Source organism: Dunckerocampus dactyliophorus, chromosome 3 (genome assembly GCF_027744805.1).
Source record: "Dunckerocampus dactyliophorus isolate RoL2022-P2 chromosome 3, RoL_Ddac_1.1, whole genome shotgun sequence".
NCBI lineage: Eukaryota > Metazoa > Chordata > Actinopteri > Syngnathiformes > Syngnathidae > Dunckerocampus > Dunckerocampus dactyliophorus.
Window position 1 is genome coordinate 17,804,617 of NC_072821.1, and position 17,763 is coordinate 17,822,379.

At 40.9% G+C, this 17,763-nt stretch overlaps 3 protein-coding genes across 5 annotated transcripts; 2 read left to right on the forward strand and 1 right to left on the reverse strand.

Annotated features, from left to right (window-relative positions):
- Positions 1-35: 35 nt before the first annotated feature.
- On the reverse strand, positions 36-2,810 carry gpalpp1 (GPALPP motifs containing 1). The gene is made up of 7 exons (XM_054771884.1): positions 2,607-2,810; positions 2,367-2,490; positions 2,198-2,290; positions 1,817-2,072; positions 1,427-1,591; positions 1,216-1,317; positions 36-1,102 (listed from the first exon to the last, which is right to left on the reverse strand). Exons 1-7 carry the CDS (start codon positions 2,683-2,685, stop codon positions 884-886), a joined length of 1,038 nt encoding a protein of 345 aa, XP_054627859.1. The 5' UTR covers positions 2,686-2,810; the 3' UTR covers positions 36-883.
- Positions 907-10,370, forward strand: ercc3 (excision repair cross-complementation group 3). The gene is made up of 15 exons (XM_054771877.1): positions 907-3,131; positions 3,607-3,806; positions 3,889-4,125; positions 4,245-4,294; positions 4,374-4,509; positions 5,234-5,404; positions 5,723-5,927; positions 7,562-7,876; positions 8,002-8,186; positions 8,300-8,502; positions 8,585-8,681; positions 8,901-9,018; positions 9,118-9,236; positions 9,496-9,645; positions 9,734-10,370. The coding sequence occupies exons 1-15, from the start codon at positions 3,104-3,106 to the stop codon at positions 9,869-9,871; spliced, it is 2,352 nt and encodes a 783-aa protein (XP_054627852.1). The 5' UTR covers positions 907-3,103; the 3' UTR covers positions 9,872-10,370.
- Positions 10,371-11,443: 1,073 nt separating this feature from the next.
- Positions 11,444-17,646, forward strand: LOC129178461 (cytochrome P450 27C1). 3 transcript variants are annotated; one of them, XM_054770724.1, is made up of 10 exons: positions 11,444-11,863; positions 12,436-12,626; positions 12,836-13,035; positions 13,135-13,344; positions 13,743-13,906; positions 15,783-15,949; positions 16,099-16,186; positions 16,356-16,559; positions 16,641-16,780; positions 17,075-17,646. In XM_054770724.1, exons 1-9 carry the CDS (start codon positions 11,567-11,569, stop codon positions 16,758-16,760), a joined length of 1,641 nt encoding a protein of 546 aa, XP_054626699.1. In that variant the 5' UTR covers positions 11,444-11,566; the 3' UTR covers positions 16,761-16,780; positions 17,075-17,646. The 3 variants fall into 3 exon arrangements, with proteins under 3 accessions (XP_054626699.1, XP_054626698.1, XP_054626700.1); XM_054770723.1 differs by having other exon boundaries at positions 16,641-17,646; XM_054770725.1 differs by having other exon boundaries at positions 16,099-16,177; positions 16,641-17,646.
- The last annotated feature ends 117 nt before the right edge of the window (positions 17,647-17,763 follow it).

Genomic DNA, 17,763 nt, shown 5'->3' on the forward strand with positions numbered 1-17,763 from the left:
TCGAATATATTGAATTGAAAGTGCCTTTTCTGTATTCAGTTCAATAAATAAATGTTAACATTTGTTGATGAGATACATTTTTTACGTGAGTGGCATTTTATGGAGGAAGTTAAATGAATCCTTTTCACAAAAAGTGTTATCATTTGGTAATTGTAATATTTTTTGTTCTAACAATGGTGATGTACCTTCAGTGAAACAAGTTATTACTATTATCACTTTAATCTCTAAATAGGCTCATTCACATGTGCATAAACAATTGTTTCTCGCTCATCTCTCACAAAAAATCAAATTGCATGTTCTTATGACAAAAAAAGTACCCCTTTACAAAACCGAATGAACCACATTAGACTCAAACCACACAGCACATTTCAATTGTATGAAATGATGTGATCCAAAATCATTTAACTCACTTACCTGATACAGAAAAAAATATTTAAAGTTATGCATGTACTGTACACCAAATGATTGACTCAAGAGTGAAATTGCTAGACTTTTGAAAATGAACATGTAGTTTACAAAAACAATTGAGTCAGACAAAATTCAAAGTTTGTTTTGTAATATCTTTCAATGCCAGCAAGTAAACCATTTTATAGTGAATGTAATTGTTATATATATATTTTTAAATCTAGAGACATATCGGTGTCAGAAGAAGTAACATTGCCTCACATATTGCAAACACTAAGTCATCTGGGAAAACACAAACTATCCATTTCCAGACCGCTTATTTTGTTCTATTCGTACAAAAGATGGACTGCACCCTAGCACAGGATCAGTATCAATGGCCCTAATGTAATCCCCATCATCAAAATAATTGTTTATTTGATCCAGTTTAGTTTAGCTATCAGATTAACCGTTTTGGTTAAGACAACTGTAAACATTGTCCTTACAGGAACATCCGATCCCTGCTGTGGGAGAAGCGTGTGTTCAGTTCCTGAGATTTCTTCAGCAGCCGCTGCTTCTGTGCATCATCAAAGCGGTTCACCTGCAGATCAGTTTCCCGATCAAATGCCCTTCTCTCTGCCGGCTTGTCCTCAGCTTGTTTTGCTTTTTCCTTCAAGTTCTTTGTATGCAAACTCAGCAAAGATTCTGAGCGTTTAGTATTCTGAAAAACAAGAAAGATTGACATTTTTAGCTTGTAAAATGCATGTATTTTTTCAAGTGAAATAATGAAGAAATTTAACAGGAAAAATAATGGTGATAGATGGTACAACTTACATTATACTTGGACACCTTCTCTGCCATTTCCAAATCCTTTTGAGAGATTTGCGGGGCACTGTCTTTCTCAGCCTCACCTTTTTTCTTTTTCTCATGGTGTTCCTAAAGAAGAAACTCGCGGCTGCTTTACAGTGAATTAAAATTATACTTCAAACTATTTTCTGAAAATATACAAACAATACTAAGTATAACAGTTGTTAGCTTATCGTACCCTGGCCTTGCGCTCTCTGTCTGCAGGCGTATCTGTCCAAATGGACCGGTCGCTCTTCTCCGGACCAGACCTCTTCTTGAAAGTACGAGCCCCCAAACCAATGTGTTGCAGTTCTGGTGGAAGCTCTGTCATCCAAGTCTCTCTGGTTGGCACCTCAGGGGTGTCCTAAAATGCAATAACCAATACAGGGAGCACAAAACACTTGAGCCACAGAAGTAGCCTGTCTCTCTTATGCATTAACGGAACAGAACCATAATTTATGTAATTTGTAATATTGCCCCTGTCCTAATACTTGTTTTCCCGGGTGAAAAGGGTCATTTAAAGGCAAAGCTGGTAATGGCTGGGAAGACTTGTGATAAAAAAGGCAATTATAAGGGAGCTTTCACTCACAACTCTAGTCAGCTTGTCTCTCATCATTTGTGCCCTGCGTTCAATGTCCAGAGCCACTGTATTTTCAACTGGGCCTTTGGCTGGCATGGGTCCAATAACATAGTCAACATCTTCCTCACTGCTGGAGGGATCAGCCTGATAGTCTGGGGGTAAGGCAGGTCCTGGTATACACTCTCCATCTTCACTGTCGTTATCATTATTATCATACACAGCACGGCGGAACCCTGGAGGTAACGCTGGTCCCAGCACAAGTGATCTGAAAGAATATTGAAAATTCAGCATCCCCCCTAACTGTTAATCAAACTTTTCATATTATTATTAATTCTTCTGCTGATTGATTAATTCCCAATTCCCCTGTATTTAAAGGATACATGTGGTCACCTCTCTGGTGAACTTTGTTTCTTGCTAAAACCTGGTGGTAAAGCTGGCCCAAAGAATCCATCATCGTCGTCTTCAGTCTTTTTCATCTCCACCCTGTTCAAATGACAAATATGGAAGTCTTGTGTATGTCGACATGTATTTTCCCTCTCTCCTCGTCTCAATGACATACTCAGCATGTTTGTTTTCAGTCGTGTGCCCAGTCTTGACTCTTTTGAAGACCACTTCCTCACTTTCATCCGATGAGCTGGACGGTTCTCCTCGTTTGTAACCGGGAGGCAAAGCGGGGCCGGCAACTAACAAATGGAGTCAGAAAACTATGACTAAAACTGACACTAAGATAAGTGCTTTCGCTTTATAATAATGGTACTGTACAGTACAGTATTCTACACGATGTCCTACTAACACTCACAGTCCCGTTCATCATCAGAATCCTCCGTCCTTCTAAACGCTGGCGGTAGAGCAGGTCCTATCAAGTCTTGAAACGACATATTGACAACGGATAGTTCAAAATATATTTTCTAAACTGCTTTTACGTCATTATACTAAATGCAACATACTACACAGCTTCCCGACGGCGAGCCGACATATTCAACCTCATTGCGCATGCTCCTCTTCGAGAAGACACAGGAAGTTACCTACAAGAATAAAATAATAAACAAGTGAGTTCTAGCACTTATTTGTAATGGCAGTTGGATGACTATATATTCATATATTCATAAGACACAACTACATTAAGTTAAGTTAATTCCCATGGCCATTCATGTAGTCCAAGCAGGTGGCAAAGAGGATATTTTAGTTTGAAAGTTACAACAGGAAGTTGTGTTTTCCAACTTCCGACTTCAACTGCTTCACGTTATTGTCCAGTCTGTACACCGACAGCTAATAATAGGTGCTATAAGGTTCTAAATGGGTAAAAAGGAGAAAGGAGATCGAGGTGAGTTACTTATAATTAAGTCAGAGCTTGCTAGTTGTCAGTTGGCGTCTTCGACAGATGAATATCCTTATGCTAGAGGAGGTTTTATTGATGCTGTGTTTAGTTTTAAGTGCATAGGTTCAAAGAGTTGTATATTCTTAAATGCTAGTTCACACTTGTTTGCCCCTAAACGCTGCCTACTTCAGTCAAACAACAAACAACAAACGGCATAGGTCTGTGCTGTAATGTCTGCTGTAACGTTTCAATACCATGCAAACCATGCGGGTATAATAATAATAATAATAATAATAATATATATAATATAGTCAGTATTAGTTATGCAGGGTTACGATTACAGTAGTCTTATTTGACAGCAGCTTCTTAAACTGCCATGGCATTATCATTACACACAGTGTATTCGTATTACACTGTGATTTTTTTGGTTGGCAGACAGTTAATACACCTCATATCATTATGTTACTGGCTGTGGCTACAGAGAAAAAGTCCAAAAAGCGTTTCTACGAGGAAGAGGAAGATGATGAAGAGATGGTGGGTGGCAAGCCGCAGGAGGCCATACCTGCAGCTGCGGGGAAACAGGTGGATGAATCCAGTACCAAGCTTGACGATTATGGAGCCAAAGATTATCGTGTTCAGATGCTTCTAAAGAACGATCATTCGTCACGACCCCTTTGGGTGGTAAGATGTGTCGTTTTGATTTTTCTAACCGAGCAGTCTTCTTCAGTGGTCTTTTATTAATCTTTAATGTTGTTTTCTCCAGGCTCCCGACGGGCACATCTTTCTAGAAGCTTTTTCACCAGTGTATAAGTATGCCCAGGATTTCTTGGTGGCCATTGCTGAGCCGGTGTGCAGGCCCAACCATGTCCATGAGTACAAGTTAACAGCATATTCCCTGTATGCAGCTGTCAGTGTTGGGCTGCAGACTTCTGACATAGTGGAGTATCTGCAGAAACTCAGCAAAACTTCTGTGCCTGATGGAATTGTTCAGTTCATTAAGGTATGATTGAGAAATAAAAAAAAAAATAGGGTGATGTTAATTCTACATTTGTAATTCCACCAAAGAGGCTATGTTGTCATCAGTGTGTGCAACTATATTACATATCTTATTTTTCTCAGCTCTGCACTGTGAGCTATGGCAAAGTCAAGCTGGTGCTCAAGCATAATAGGTACAGCCACTGCAGAAGTATTCCCTTTGTTGTATGTTCCTTGTTGCACGTTTTTACCTGCATGTTTGTCTGTCCTTAGGTATTTTGTTGAGAGCACTTTTCCTGACGTGATTCAGCACCTCCTTCAGGACAATGTGATTCGACAATGTCGCCTCCGTGCTGCAGATGGCACAGATGGCGAGCTTATAACTGAGGTCATCCACAGCAAGTCAGCGGTATGCCCTTTGCAAAGTACTTTTTAAATTCAGACCCAATAATGCTTAAATATATAACTTAAAGGGATAGTTCAGATTTTTTGACATGAAGTTGTATGACATCCCCATCAGCAGTGTCCTACATCAACAGTGACTTACCCCAGTTCTGTTCAGATTTCCTTGATGGGGAACATAGTTCTGCTTAGTTGCTGGCTCATTTAAGTAAAGAGTTTGGCCTCTCAAAACAAAATGCTTTGAAATGAGTAATACATTTGCATCATAAAAATGGCTACTCGAATGTAACACAAATGTAAACAAGATGGCCGTGGCGCTCCGTCGCGGAAGAAGATGCGAGCGTCTTCGTCACATACGCAAGAATGGAGAGGCAACAGTGCGCAGGGATACAGCGGGAGACAAATATAACGGCGAGCGATTTGTGAAGTCTGATTTTTTTTTGAGTAGGCATTTTGACCTAGCAACTAAGCGGAACTACATTCCTCGTCACGGAAATCTGACCAGAACTGGACTCGCGGGACCATTTGGGGGGGTGAATCACTGTTGGTGTAGTACACTTCTGATGGGGATGTCATACAATTTCACGTCGAAAAATCCGAACTATCCCTTTAAAGTAACTGAAACAGGAAGTTACCTCTCCCATCAGTTTTAGGGTTGTCTTTGTTACAAGTGTACTTCTAATGATTAAAATAAATGCTACGGTTTGTGACCACTAGATTTTTATTTACAGATCTCCAAGTCTGTTGATGAAAAAGCAGGCGCCTCCACCTCGCAGCAGCCCACTAGTGGACAAACCTCCGATCAGCAGGTCCCTGAGGACATCTTCAGCTACTATGAGCAGATGGATAAGGAAGAGGAGGAGGAGGAGGAGACTCAGGCAGTGTCCTTTGAGATTCAACAGGTGCATGTTTGGGTTTTTTCCCCTCACAATAAACAAGTGATATTGTTGAGATAAAACTGCTGATTATTACTGACAGGTCCACATTAACAAATGACATCCAATACAATACAACAGGGAGTTGTATGAAATTTATTTTCAAAGATAATTATGCGTAGTTTTTACTGACTGTAAAAGAAGTATTGGTAACAATATGCTTACTGTGGCTGTAATTTGCAGTGGTGCAGAGTTGCAGGATATGATGCTGAGAGCTATCTATTCTTAGTCTCCTCACTAAACTTTCCAGTCCTTTGCTGAATTCTGTCTCCTTGTTTTGTGTAGGAAATGATTGAGGAACTGCAGAAGCGCTGCATTCAGCTCGAGTACCCTCTCCTTGCAGAGTATGACTTTCGGAATGATACACTCAACGCAGATATCAACATAGATCTGAAGCCGACTGCCGTATTACGACCCTACCAGGAGAAAAGTCTACGGAAGATGTTTGGCAATGGACGTGCTCGCTCTGGAGTCATTGTACTCCCTTGCGGTGAGAATCCTGGTTTACTTTTGATAGAGGAGGATGTAATGATAATGCTCTGACCTATAATAATGCTCAGTTTTTACACTGATATATTACTCTAGCAATATATTATTATTATCGTGGTTGTAGTTTGCAGTGATGTAGAACTGCATTGTTACACTGACAGCTGTTTGCCACTACAATATTAAAAACATCCTATTACGTCTCTAAGAGTCTAAACTGGGCAATAATATAGTGTTTCCTCCTTTATCGTGGTTAATGGGTTCCATACTCAACCATGATAAGGGAATTTTTGCAAAGTAGTATTCCTTATTTATAAATTGAATATTTTTTGCCTGCCAGAAAATGAACATTTTTAGCAGATTTTGGCTTTTATAGCCTGTGGTCTTAAACCTTTGATCAGGTGATAAACAACCTATTTCCTTTTTTTTTTTTTTGTTTAAATTACAAGTTCCAAATGTTTTTTTTCTCACTCCCCCTTCTTGCGTTTGCATATTACAGCTCTACTTAAAACCTCATTAAGATCCAAATGGGCAAAATGCGAATTCTAGCAAATTTTCAACTCGTCTTAAGATTTTGATCAGGTCTGTATATATATAGACTCACACATGTTAAAATTGGGAGAGTTGTTGTTGTTTCTTTTTTCTATATCTGCAACTTTTTGCGGTGTAATGTAATGTAGCTTTCTTATAAAGTCAACAGTCTGACGTTCTTTTAAAGTTTTATTGCCAACCTTAACGCCAATCGGAATGCTGAATTCCAAGACAGCTCAAAGTTCAGCTTGCACACTTGTCTCATCCTTGCTCTTTCTCACAACACTTGCCCCTTATCCACCAATAACATTAAACGGGAGGTGCATTCACAAACATCAGAATTTAGAACATCAACATTACATCAACTGGTTGTTCCAGTAACATTACTGGCACCTAGTGACCAGTGTAGAATACTACATATCAACGTGTCTTTCAATTCGTTATGTCTTTCAGGGTCTTGTATTTGTATTTTAGTTAATTAAGTCTTTTTTATGCTTGAGAATGCTTAATTGAGGCCAAAATTAGTTCCTCACTAGGGTCGCAGGTATGCTGGAGCCTATCCCAGCTGACTTCGGGCGAGAGGCGGCGGGGTACACCCTGGACTGGTCGGCAGCCAATCGCAGGGTACATATAGACAGACAACCATTCGCACTCACATTCATACCTACGGACAATGTAGAGTCGCCAATTAACCTAACATGCATGTTTTTGGAATGTGGGAGGAAACCGGAGTACCCGGAAAAAATCCACACACGCACGGGGAAACATGCAAACTCCACACAAAGATGCCCAACGGCGATTCAAACCCAAATGACTGTGTGGCCAACATGCTAACCACTAGGCCACCGTGCGACCACCAAAATTAGCTTAAACATGCATACTTACAGTATATGCGACATGTATACGACGACGAAACAGCATGATTTATTACGTTCGTTCATATATTTTTGAAAAACCTTGATCGAGTGAAACCGCAAAATTTTAACTGCGATGTGGCGAGGGACAACTGTATTTGTAAAAGATATGGCTCTTGTATCAAATCCGATTCGATTAGACATCTACATCTGAGCTTTTGATCAGTTGCTTTATATCTCATTTGCTTTGCAGGAGCGGGCAAGTCTCTAGTGGGTGTGACAGCAGCCTGTACAGTCCGCAAACGTTGCCTGGTGTTGGGTAACTCCTCTGTATCCGTGGAGCAATGGAAGGCCCAGTTTAAAATGTGGTCCACTATCGATGACTCTCAAATCTGCCGCTTCACCTCAGACGCCAAAGACAAACCAATTGGCTGCTCAGTAGCCATCAGCACTTACTCTATGCTGGGCCACACCACCAAGCGCTCCTGGGAAGCAGAGAGGGTTATGGAGTGGATGAAAAGTCAAGAGTGGGGTCTTATTATCCTAGATGAGGTGCACACTATTCCTGGTAAGGTAGAACATGAAATTAAATTACATTGCATTTCCTTGCCAATAACATGTGAAATAAACAATAGGTACTGTAGAGTTTTGCTTGAAGTGATGTACTAACATTTTTCCATGTGCTCCGTGTAGCAAAAATGTTTCGACGTGTACTGACAATCGTGCAGGCACACTGCAAACTGGGTCTCACCGCAACTCTTGTTAGGGAGGATGACAAGATTGTGGACCTTAACTTTCTCATTGGACCAAAGCTATATGAAGCCAACTGGATGGAGCTGCAGAACAATGGCTACATTGCCAAAGTTCAGTGTGCAGAGGTGAGCGCCTCCTAATCATCCCTGGTCCTTTAACATATTATTCAAATGATTGCATATTGCATGTTCTAGTTTATGGGCACTTACTTAATGGTTGTACTGTGCCAATGCTGCAGGTGTGGTGCCCGATGTCTCCTGAGTTTTACAGAGAGTATGTGGCCATCAAGACTAAGAAGCGCATCTTGCTTTATACCATGAATCCCAATAAGTTCAGAGCCTGCCAGTTTCTCATTCGCTTCCATGAAAGGCGCAATGACAAGATCATTGTATTTGCTGATAATGTCTTTGCCTTGAAAGAATATGCCATTCGCCTCAACAAGTAAGTTATTTTCAGAAAGAGCACATTTGTAATATTTCACCAAGTTGCCCATTAATTACCCATGTATGATTGTCTGCTCAAGACCTTACATCTATGGCCCAACTTCCCAAGGGGAGCGTATGCAAATCCTACAGAACTTCAAACACAACCCCAAGATCAACACCATTTTCATCTCCAAGGTAAAAAAAAAAAGAGATGAGTGGAAAATGGAGTCTGAGTCTGAGGATTTAAAAAAAAGGTTTCATAGGGCACGTTTTGCCCCCTGGTGGCCAGTTCCTGTCACTGTTTTCTTTGGAGACTCGTTTTAGAAGTGGTGCTTGAAATAGAACATTCAGACCATTTTCCTAGTTTTACTTCACTTGCAGTGGTTTAATCTAGTTGTCTTAACCTCCAAACAGGTTGGAGACACCTCATTTGACTTGCCAGAAGCCAATGTTCTGATCCAAATCTCCTCTCACGGTGGATCACGAAGGCAGGAAGCCCAGAGGCTTGGTAGAGTCTTAAGAGCCAAGAAAGGTTAGTTTCTAACTGTGTAAAGCAACTCTTTCTTTCTCATGTGCATGGCACATTCCATGAACAAAAATAGACATTTATGCCACCTGTCTGCCACTGTAGGAATGGTAGCAGAAGAATACAATGCATATTTCTACTCGCTGGTGTCTCAGGACACCCAGGAGATGGCTTACTCCACCAAGAGACAGAGGTTTCTAGTGGACCAGGGCTACAGCTTTAAGGTACATCTTTCATTTGCAACACAACTTCAGCACAATGTTCTCATTTTGTGGCCATACAGAACATGAACGATGCTTAGACACACACAATAGACATACACTATATCATTCAATAGCATGATATTTAAGGAAGTTCTATATAGATCAGAGAATGGAGTTTATAGATAGAGTTTCATGGATTGATGTAAAACACACAACACATTACACATAATCTAAAGATTACACATGTCTAAAAACATTCTGAACATGTACATTCTCTTAGGTGATCACACAGTTGGCAGGAATGGAGGAGGAAGACTTGATGTTCTCCACCAGAGAGGAACAACAGCAGCTCCTTCAGAAGGTCCTGGCTGCATCTGATCTGGATGCTGAGGAGGAAATGGTGGTAGGGGAGGTGGGCACTCGGCCACAGGTGGGTACCCCAAATACAGTTTGCGATCTAACAATTGCTGCTTATAATACATTTTTACTGATTTATTTCCTTCACGCTTCCTGAACAGTTCTCAAGGCGAACAGGGACCATGAGCTCCATGTCTGGTGCAGATGATACAGTCTACATGGAATATCAGAGCCGAAGCAGCAAAGCCTCTGTAGCAAACAGAAGCGTCCATCCACTTTTCAAACGCTTCAGAAAGTAGATACACTGGTTTAAATCAAAACAAATTCTGATGGCTCAGCAGGTCAGTGAAGACGCGAATAACATCTGACATCTAATCACCGAATGCTTCCCACTGATGGGTGATTTCACAACGACTATTGCATTGACCATTGTCATTTGCATCTGAAAAGAAGTGTCGGGCAATATGGAAATTTCATCATTGCGAAACTGTACATTTCCTTGACTGGTAGTTTATTTACTTTCCTTGGTGGATATTTTCGGTGGATACCTTGCTACCTATGTTTGAGTGCTGCTAATTACCTGGCAGATTAGGCTTTCAGGCCATGTGTTAAAATTATGGCAATTGAATTTACGTAGATAGTTGCCTTCTCAAGAGCTCGATAGCAGTAATTTCATTCATGTGTTAGTGAGTGGACAACCAGGCTTGTGTTTGAAAAGCACAACTTTAACCCAAGATGACTTGATGAGGTGTTGGGGAAAAAATGATTCAACACAATAAATTGCTTTTGTTTTTAAGAGTTTGCAGTCATGTTGTTGATGATGGTCATAAATTATGATAATAGTAATGATTATAGTTTTTCAAATAAAGTCAACCTTGCTTATATTTAATACTGTTAAACACAACTGTCAAGAAACAAAGACAAATCTAAAAAAAAAGAAAAACACAAGACATAATGCACCTAATACTGCCAACACTAGTTTTTCTTATTTATTTAGATTTTGTGAAGTACAGAGTAAGTCAATAATGTTCAAGATTTAATTTCTTTGGGTGATGAAATGCAAGCTTTATTTTCACTTTGCATAGGGACTAGACAGGAAAACAGTTTGTGGATGTTCTCCATTTTTTCGCTTTAGATATTTAGATGAGACATTGTTCCTAGAAAGCACATTGATGAAGACATCTAGAGCCTGACGCCATGTGCAATTTGCCAAAGTAGCGAGCGTGGGAAAGTGCCCACCTCTACCCATTCTGCCAATGCTCTCTGCTAACACTTGAGGCCACTTGGCTTGGAATGAGTGAGTGAGGTAGATTTGAATTCATGGGTCTGCACTAAGGGAGGATCACCTCAGTAAAGTACACAGTATTACATTACATGTGACATTACAATGTAACCAATATTCAACATTTATGACCACTGTGCTTAAAAAGCAATTAAAGCAAAGATGAGGATGCTGTTTGGCTCTGAAACAAAAGTTTCCCTCATCAATGTTTAAAAGCCTGAAAAAATAAATCTTGAAATGTAAGTGCGAAACACTAACAAGCTCATAGAGTAGTCGCATATCTAAGACAACAAGTTGGGATTTATGTAAAAAAAAAAAAGTGCTTACATGACTTTGCTGGGGTCATGTTAACATTGTGACCATTGTGTACATTGATGTATATTCTGTGTGTGTACTTACATGGGTGAGCTTGCACACAGGCAGATTGATCGGTGTGATGTAACGGTGTTGTAGTCCCCCTCCTTTTTCCCCAATGAAAGGATGAACCCAGCAGCTCTTTTTGGGGGGTATGGAAACGCCCACAGCCGTATACAGAGTTCCCCCTCCCTTTTTCCGAGACCAGCATCCAATCCTCTTCTTTTCCTGAGGTGGTACAAGCCACAGTTTAAAGGCGCTCGGCAACACAGGAGTATCTAATGTTACATTACCACACAGGGCGCGCACGTGTAAACTCTGCCGACGTCGCTTTTACGCACAAGACAACTCTACAATAATGGCCGTACTCAATCATTTAACGGCAGTTTGCCGGAAGAATTTGCAGGTCGATCGGCTTAATAAGCAGCTGGTGTTCACACTTCGGGTTTTGCACAAGTCGGCGGCCGGGGAAGCTTTTGGGATCCCCTCGCCTACGGAAGAGGACAGCGTGTCCCAGAGTGTCATCACAGCGGCTCACGTCTCTGACAAAAGAGTAAAAGTCAAGAGCTTAAAGGAGATGCCAGGACCCAGCACCACGTCTAACCTCATCGAGTTCTTCTGGAGAGACGGTTTTAGTAGAATTCATGAAATTCAGGTAACTGTACCAACAATATTCCACTCTGAAATGTTGTCCCCTATGCGTAAAATGGAACAAGGCTTTGCGTAAAAGCGCATCAGGTGTGTTGTCCATTGTTATTTTGCCATATTAATGTACGTAAACTTGAATCAGTCAAGAATGTCATCGCTTTATGTTGTAGTTGTACTTTGCTAAGTATAACTCTTTACAGTCGACCATGGAAACTTTTCTACTCACTTACCCCAAATGTGCTTACCGGGTTTCTCATCTTTTGCAGGCTAACCAGGACCAATATTGTTACTATGACGTTTTTATTTTAACCTGATTTTGTATTTAGATAATGCTAAACATTGTTTTTTTCCTACAAAATGTATAAATACCCTATATTACTAAGTTTGGCAGAACCTGGCATGTAGGCTTAATATAAATGCGCCAAAGGAATTGTAATATGAAAATATGGGACATACTGTATGTGGGAATTTTAACAATTTGTAGGTCAGAATCATACCGAGTGACATCACAGCTCAGGATTTCTTCAACCCATTTTAAAAAAGGGATAAGATGTGACCACTGTTGTCAATGTTTCATAGATGGAACACAGCAAGAAGTATGGGAAAATCTTCAAATCCCATTTTGGACCTCAACTGGTGGTCTCCATCGCTGACCGAGACCTGGTCGCTCAGGTGCTGAGGGCTGAAGGTGTGGCTCCTCAGAGAGCTAACATGGAGTCCTGGAAGGAGTACAGAGACATGAGAGGACGTTCAACAGGCCTCATCTCAGCGTAAGTTGTTTTCTAAGTTACAGTAAGTGTGGATGTAAAGTAAAGCAGAAAATCATACGAATTTAAGGTCTAATGTCAAACTTCATGTGACTTTTTCAGTGTTGGCGGTTGGCATCAATTGCTCCATCAATTGCAATCACCATTGCTCCATCGTTGATTCCAAGCCTGTATTTCCCTAACAAAACATAAAATGACCTTTTGTTCTGCAGGGAGGGAGAGCATTGGCTGAAAATGCGAAGTGTTCTTCGGCAGCTAATCATGCGCCCCCGTGATGTGGCAGTCTTCTCCGATGATATTAACAAAGTGGTAGATGACCTGATCGAGCGAGTTTCTACTCTGCGCAGCCGGGAGCTGGATGGAGCAACAGTGTTCAACGTGAATGACCTCTTCTTCAAATATGCAATGGAAGGTCAGTAACAGAGTATATAGTGTGGTGATGGAAAGAAAAGGCCAGGTTATTTACACTTATCCTATACTCAAATCAATAAGCAATTATTATTATTCACAGGTATAGCAGCCATTTTGTACGAGAGTCGTTTAGGCTGTCTGGAAAATGAGATTCCCCGGGAAACTCAAAACTATATCAGCGCACTAAACCTCATGTTCAGTTCCTTCAAGACCACCATGTATGCTGGAGCCATCCCCAAGTGGCTGCGGCCCATCATCCCCAAACCTTGGGAGGAGTTCTGTTTCTCTTGGGATGGCCTCTTCAAATTCAGTGAGTCATCTACATTTTTGAAATACGGGGCATGTATAATTCCTTTTTATACTCTTTTTTTTGTGTGTGTTTGTTTTCATTTTTTTCAAAGACTGGTGTAGCTCTTAAAGATGTTCTATTAGAGGTTGCTCAGTGCCTGATGATCGTGTAAAAATGGTGGAGTGGCCATTCGTTATTTAAAATAATGTCAGTTTTGGCAGGCATGACTAGAAAGGATTGTGATTTACTTAAAAATCCTGCCGCCAATGAGATGGTGGGAGTATGAGTTATGTCTGTTACATAACCTGTTCTCTACCATTTCTTCTCTTTCTTTCACTACCCTTTCACTACCCTCCCTCTACTTAATCTACTTGTTGCCTTTGCCACCCCCCGTCCACCTTCTCTGTCTCTGCTCCCAGGCATCATTCACATCAATAAGAGGCTTGCTGAGATCAAGGCCCAGGTTGAGCAACGAGAGGAAGTGAAGGGAGGACTTCTCACACACATGCTCGTCACCATGGAGATGAGCATGGAGGAAATCTATGCCAATGCAACAGAGATGTTACTGGCAGGGGTCGACACGGTGTGTGTCTTTGTTTTTCCAATCACACATGTGTCAAGTGATACACTTTAAAGGGTGCTCTGTGCAGTCGAGGAATGTGCCGGTGCAACGGGTGTGTGTTTTAGCAGCAGGTGAAGGAATCACACACAGGTGTGTGTAGGCCTGAGGCGGTGTTGCGTTTCAAGGATGGCGTTTCTGGCGCCACATCCAGGCCTATGTAGCTGTGCCAGCGTCAGGTCAGAGTTGTCAATGGTGGTGGTGGGAGGTGGTCCACAGAACCCCCTCTGACAAAGTTCTCACTGCTATTCGGTTTCTTGTGATTTGTCTGTGTCTGTTACATCCACACAAGGCGGCTTTGTCTTTTTTCCCCCCTCCTCCATCTATTTGGACTTGATGCGTTTCCACATGAAGCCATAATGTTGCACTCATACAATTCATAATCATAGGTGGGTCTTACTATTGTTATTCCTTCTTTTTTTACCAAGATGTTGCAGATCAAATGATGCATTGCTGAGAAACACTGGGATGAGTCATGGGGAAAATGCTTGTTAATGTCACAATATAAATTGAGAAATCTGTTAGGTGGAGTAACATTAGGAATTTGACAGTGTTTGTACCATGCTTACATCTGCACAGTTCCTGCCTAATTTGCTTGGGGTACTGTCAGATTAATCAGAATTATGGGTTTGGAGTGTTTTGTGCTCGTTTGGGGGCCGTCGTATAAAAGGGTGTGTGTTTTTGTTGAACTTGTTGCAACGGCCATGTGCTGGTAGGGGGTGGACTTAGCTGTGCTGTGCCTTTACTCAGCAAACAGAGGAGCTGTCAAGACACATTAGCCACAGCCAGAGTTATGGCACAGCCTGGGCAGAGGTGAGGTGGGTTAGTGGGAACGGGGGTGGGCCCGATTCGCTTGGAATCAAAGACGTTTTTATAAGAGGGGGAGTAAAGAAGACCTGGGTATATGATAGATGTAAGAAAATTAGAGAATGTGGGGGGTGGAGGGGAGAGGCCTTTGAGAGCTGTGTTTGGATGGGTCTTTGTCATATGATTCCCTTGGCCTTTGTCGGAGGTGTTGCCAACATCTCTGCCAGCTGGGCTTGATTAGGAGCTCGGCTGCTAAATGGGGGGGAAATGTAGAGGAGGACACATTGGGAGGGCCAGCATGTAGTCTGGTGGGTGGAGGGTGCCCAAATAAAAAAATGACTGGTCATACTAAGGCGTGGATAAGGTTTTGTTTGCCATTGTCAGACAGTAATACCAAACTGATCTCTGGGGTCTATTGAGTGACTCATCTGCCTGTGTCATGAAATTCTTGGGTGAGAAAGTGAGAAGAAGACTTGATGCAAAGATGCTAGGGAGTGAGATGTGAGTGGCCAAACCGGGGCAAGTACAGTATAGGAAGATGACACATTGTACATGACGGTAAACTTACTTCACTGTGCAGAAATTCATCACTGTGAGCTATAATGTAATCCAGATGACTTTGTTGGGTGGTACTACCAAGGGAAATGTTAAATCTGTATATGTGTGTGTGTATAATTTGATCCAGTACTATTTTTATTTCAGCATTGTAACAAAGTGTGGCTACATTTAGTACATCTAATTAAAGTACAGTTATATGCTGAATAATGGCAAGCATTAGAGAGGGCTAAAGGATTGAGTGTGCAGCTGGTGTCTGCTCAGCACGTGGAAAAAAAAAAAAGCTGCCTCCCCACCCTCCACTCAAGCCCCTCACCGTTTCTAAATACTTACGCAACACGATAGACACTCTTATATCAGCTTGCACTTCAGCCGCTGCTTGTAAAACCTGTCTCGCTAATTTAACTGACCTTGCTAAAGCATTCCACACTCAAAATGCAATGTCCCAAGTGCATTGAGTGTGTTTGTATTCTTCCAGACCTCCTTCACGCTGTCATGGGCCAGCTACCTGTTAGCACGGCACCCTGAAATTCAGGAGCAAATCTATATGGAGGTGGTGAGGACTTTGGGTCACCAAGCTGTTGCTACGGCCGACGACATTCCTCGTCTGCCTCTTATCAGAGGCCTGGTCAAAGAGACTCTCAGGTGCATGCGGCATGCCCCGAACAACTGTGTTTTTATGCCGACATGAATAATTACAATTAGTTTCACCCTTTTGTCCTATTGTTTAACTTGTGTAAAAAGTAGAATAATTCTGTTGTCCTTTTTTTTTTTTTGCTCCTCCCTGAAATCAGGCTTTTTCCAGTTCTCCCGGGAAATGGACGGATTACCCAGGATGACTTAGTGGTGGGCGGATACTTTATCCCCAAAGGGGTACGACTGGTGTGGACATAATACATTACATTGAACATGTGCTAGAGAAAGACTGAGCCAAAATGTTTTACAATGGAGTCAGCTGTAATGTGATACAGCATTACTCATGCATCTTTCTCGTACCAGTCCAGTTGTTCTCAATTGCTTCCCCCCCCCCCCCCCCCCCCGACTTTGCTAGACTCAGTTGGCTCTTTGTCACTACTCCACTTCCTTGGACGAGGAGAACTTTGCTGATGCTTTAAACTTCCGACCAGATCGCTGGGTTCGAAAAGATTCCTCAGATCGTGTTGACAACTTTGGCTCCATTCCCTTTGGCTATGGTATCAGGAGTTGCATCGGCAAGAGAATAGCTGAGTTAGAGATGCATCTAGTTCTGACCAGGGTAAGAAATTCTTCAACCCAATTCAAAATGTATTTCAATATATTACTTCATACATGCTATTGTGTTTGTGCTTTCATACAGCTTATTCAGAGGTTCCACATTGGCATGTCTCCGCTCACTGCTGATGTAAAGGCCAAAACACACGGCCTTCTCTGCCCTGCAGGGCCCATCCACCTGCAATTCACTGACAGAGAAAATTAGGGAAGAATCCTGTTTATAAGGTCTGTTGTACTGTATATTTTTAGTGTATTAATTTTTAATTAGTGTTTTTTTTGGAAAGACTTCTTTCTGTACACAGTGCAGTGTTTTTACTGAGGTTTTACTCAGACAACAAATATGTAGTAATAAAGACACGTATATAATAATGGACCAATAATTTAAAGTCAAATAGTTATTTTTGTTTAGTATGTTTTTCTGATTTAGATACATTGTTTTTTGTTACTTGTGACTCCTCATTTATTCTATTGTATAAATATAGAGTGCAAAATGAACATAAACACTCTTTATCCTTGCAGGTCTTGTATGTTATCATTTTGAACGCAAATTTTCATATACTGCATCCTCCCTGAGTTTGAGAAAGGACATCACATGAATGTTGATGGACAACAGTGAATGTATTGCAAATGAGCTGTTTTTACAAGCACATATGTGTGTTTATGTATGTATATAATTATCTTATTCTGATCTGTGTTCTAAACCAATTTTTTTTTTTTTTACCAAGTACCTTTTCAGTTTTAATGAATCTCTCATTTAAAAAATGTTTGAGTGGTGTGCTGTACAGTATGTATATGAAAACGTTATCTGATTGATAAACAGATGGAAAATATTTGTAAAGGGATCACAACAGTTTTTTTAGCATAGATAATTATTTGATGAAGGCAAGTACGTTGTGGTGTATTCGAGAGATAATGTATGTTACAAAGGAAGTAAAAGATTCACACTGGTTTGCAAGGCGCAAAACAGAAACATCTGATGTATTTGTATTTATCTTTTGCATTTGTTACTGTTCTTTAGTTTCAGTAAAACTGAAAAACATAATCTAAAAATTATTTTAATTTTTTTTCTATCTGAAGTATATTAAAGATATTCTGTCTAAACGTGTGCAAATGAATTATTTATCATTCAGAATTATTCATTCATTTTTCCTTTACTAATCGCAAATTGGTTGCTTAATAAGTGCAACATTTCCACCAAACCAAGAAAC

Coding starts and splice junctions, on each gene's coding strand:
- gpalpp1 (XM_054771884.1), bottom strand. CDS start 2,685: ATGTCGTTTCAAGACTTGATAGGACCTGCTCTACCGCCAGCGTTTAGA. Junction 2,291..2,366: donor ACTGAAAACAAACATGCTGA/GTATGTCATTGA, acceptor TCATTTGAACAG/GGTGGAGATGAAAAAGACTG. Junction 1,318..1,426: donor ACAGAGAGCGCAAGGCCAGG/GTACGATAAGCT, acceptor TTTCTTCTTTAG/GAACACCATGAGAAAAAGAA.
- ercc3 (XM_054771877.1), top strand. CDS start 3,104: ATGGGTAAAAAGGAGAAAGGAGATCGAG. Junction 5,928..7,561: donor AGTCATTGTACTCCCTTGCG/GTGAGAATCCTG, acceptor TTTGCTTTGCAG/GAGCGGGCAAGTCTCTAGTG. Junction 7,877..8,001: donor TGAGGTGCACACTATTCCTG/GTAAGGTAGAAC, acceptor TGCTCCGTGTAG/CAAAAATGTTTCGACGTGTA.
- LOC129178461 (XM_054770723.1), top strand. CDS start 11,567: ATGGCCGTACTCAATCATTTAACGGCAGTTTGCCGGAAGAATTTGCAG. Junction 15,950..16,098: donor CTGGTCAAAGAGACTCTCAG/GTGCATGCGGCA, acceptor CCCTGAAATCAG/GCTTTTTCCAGTTCTCCCGG. Junction 16,560..16,640: donor TGCATCTAGTTCTGACCAGG/GTAAGAAATTCT, acceptor GCTTTCATACAG/CTTATTCAGAGGTTCCACAT.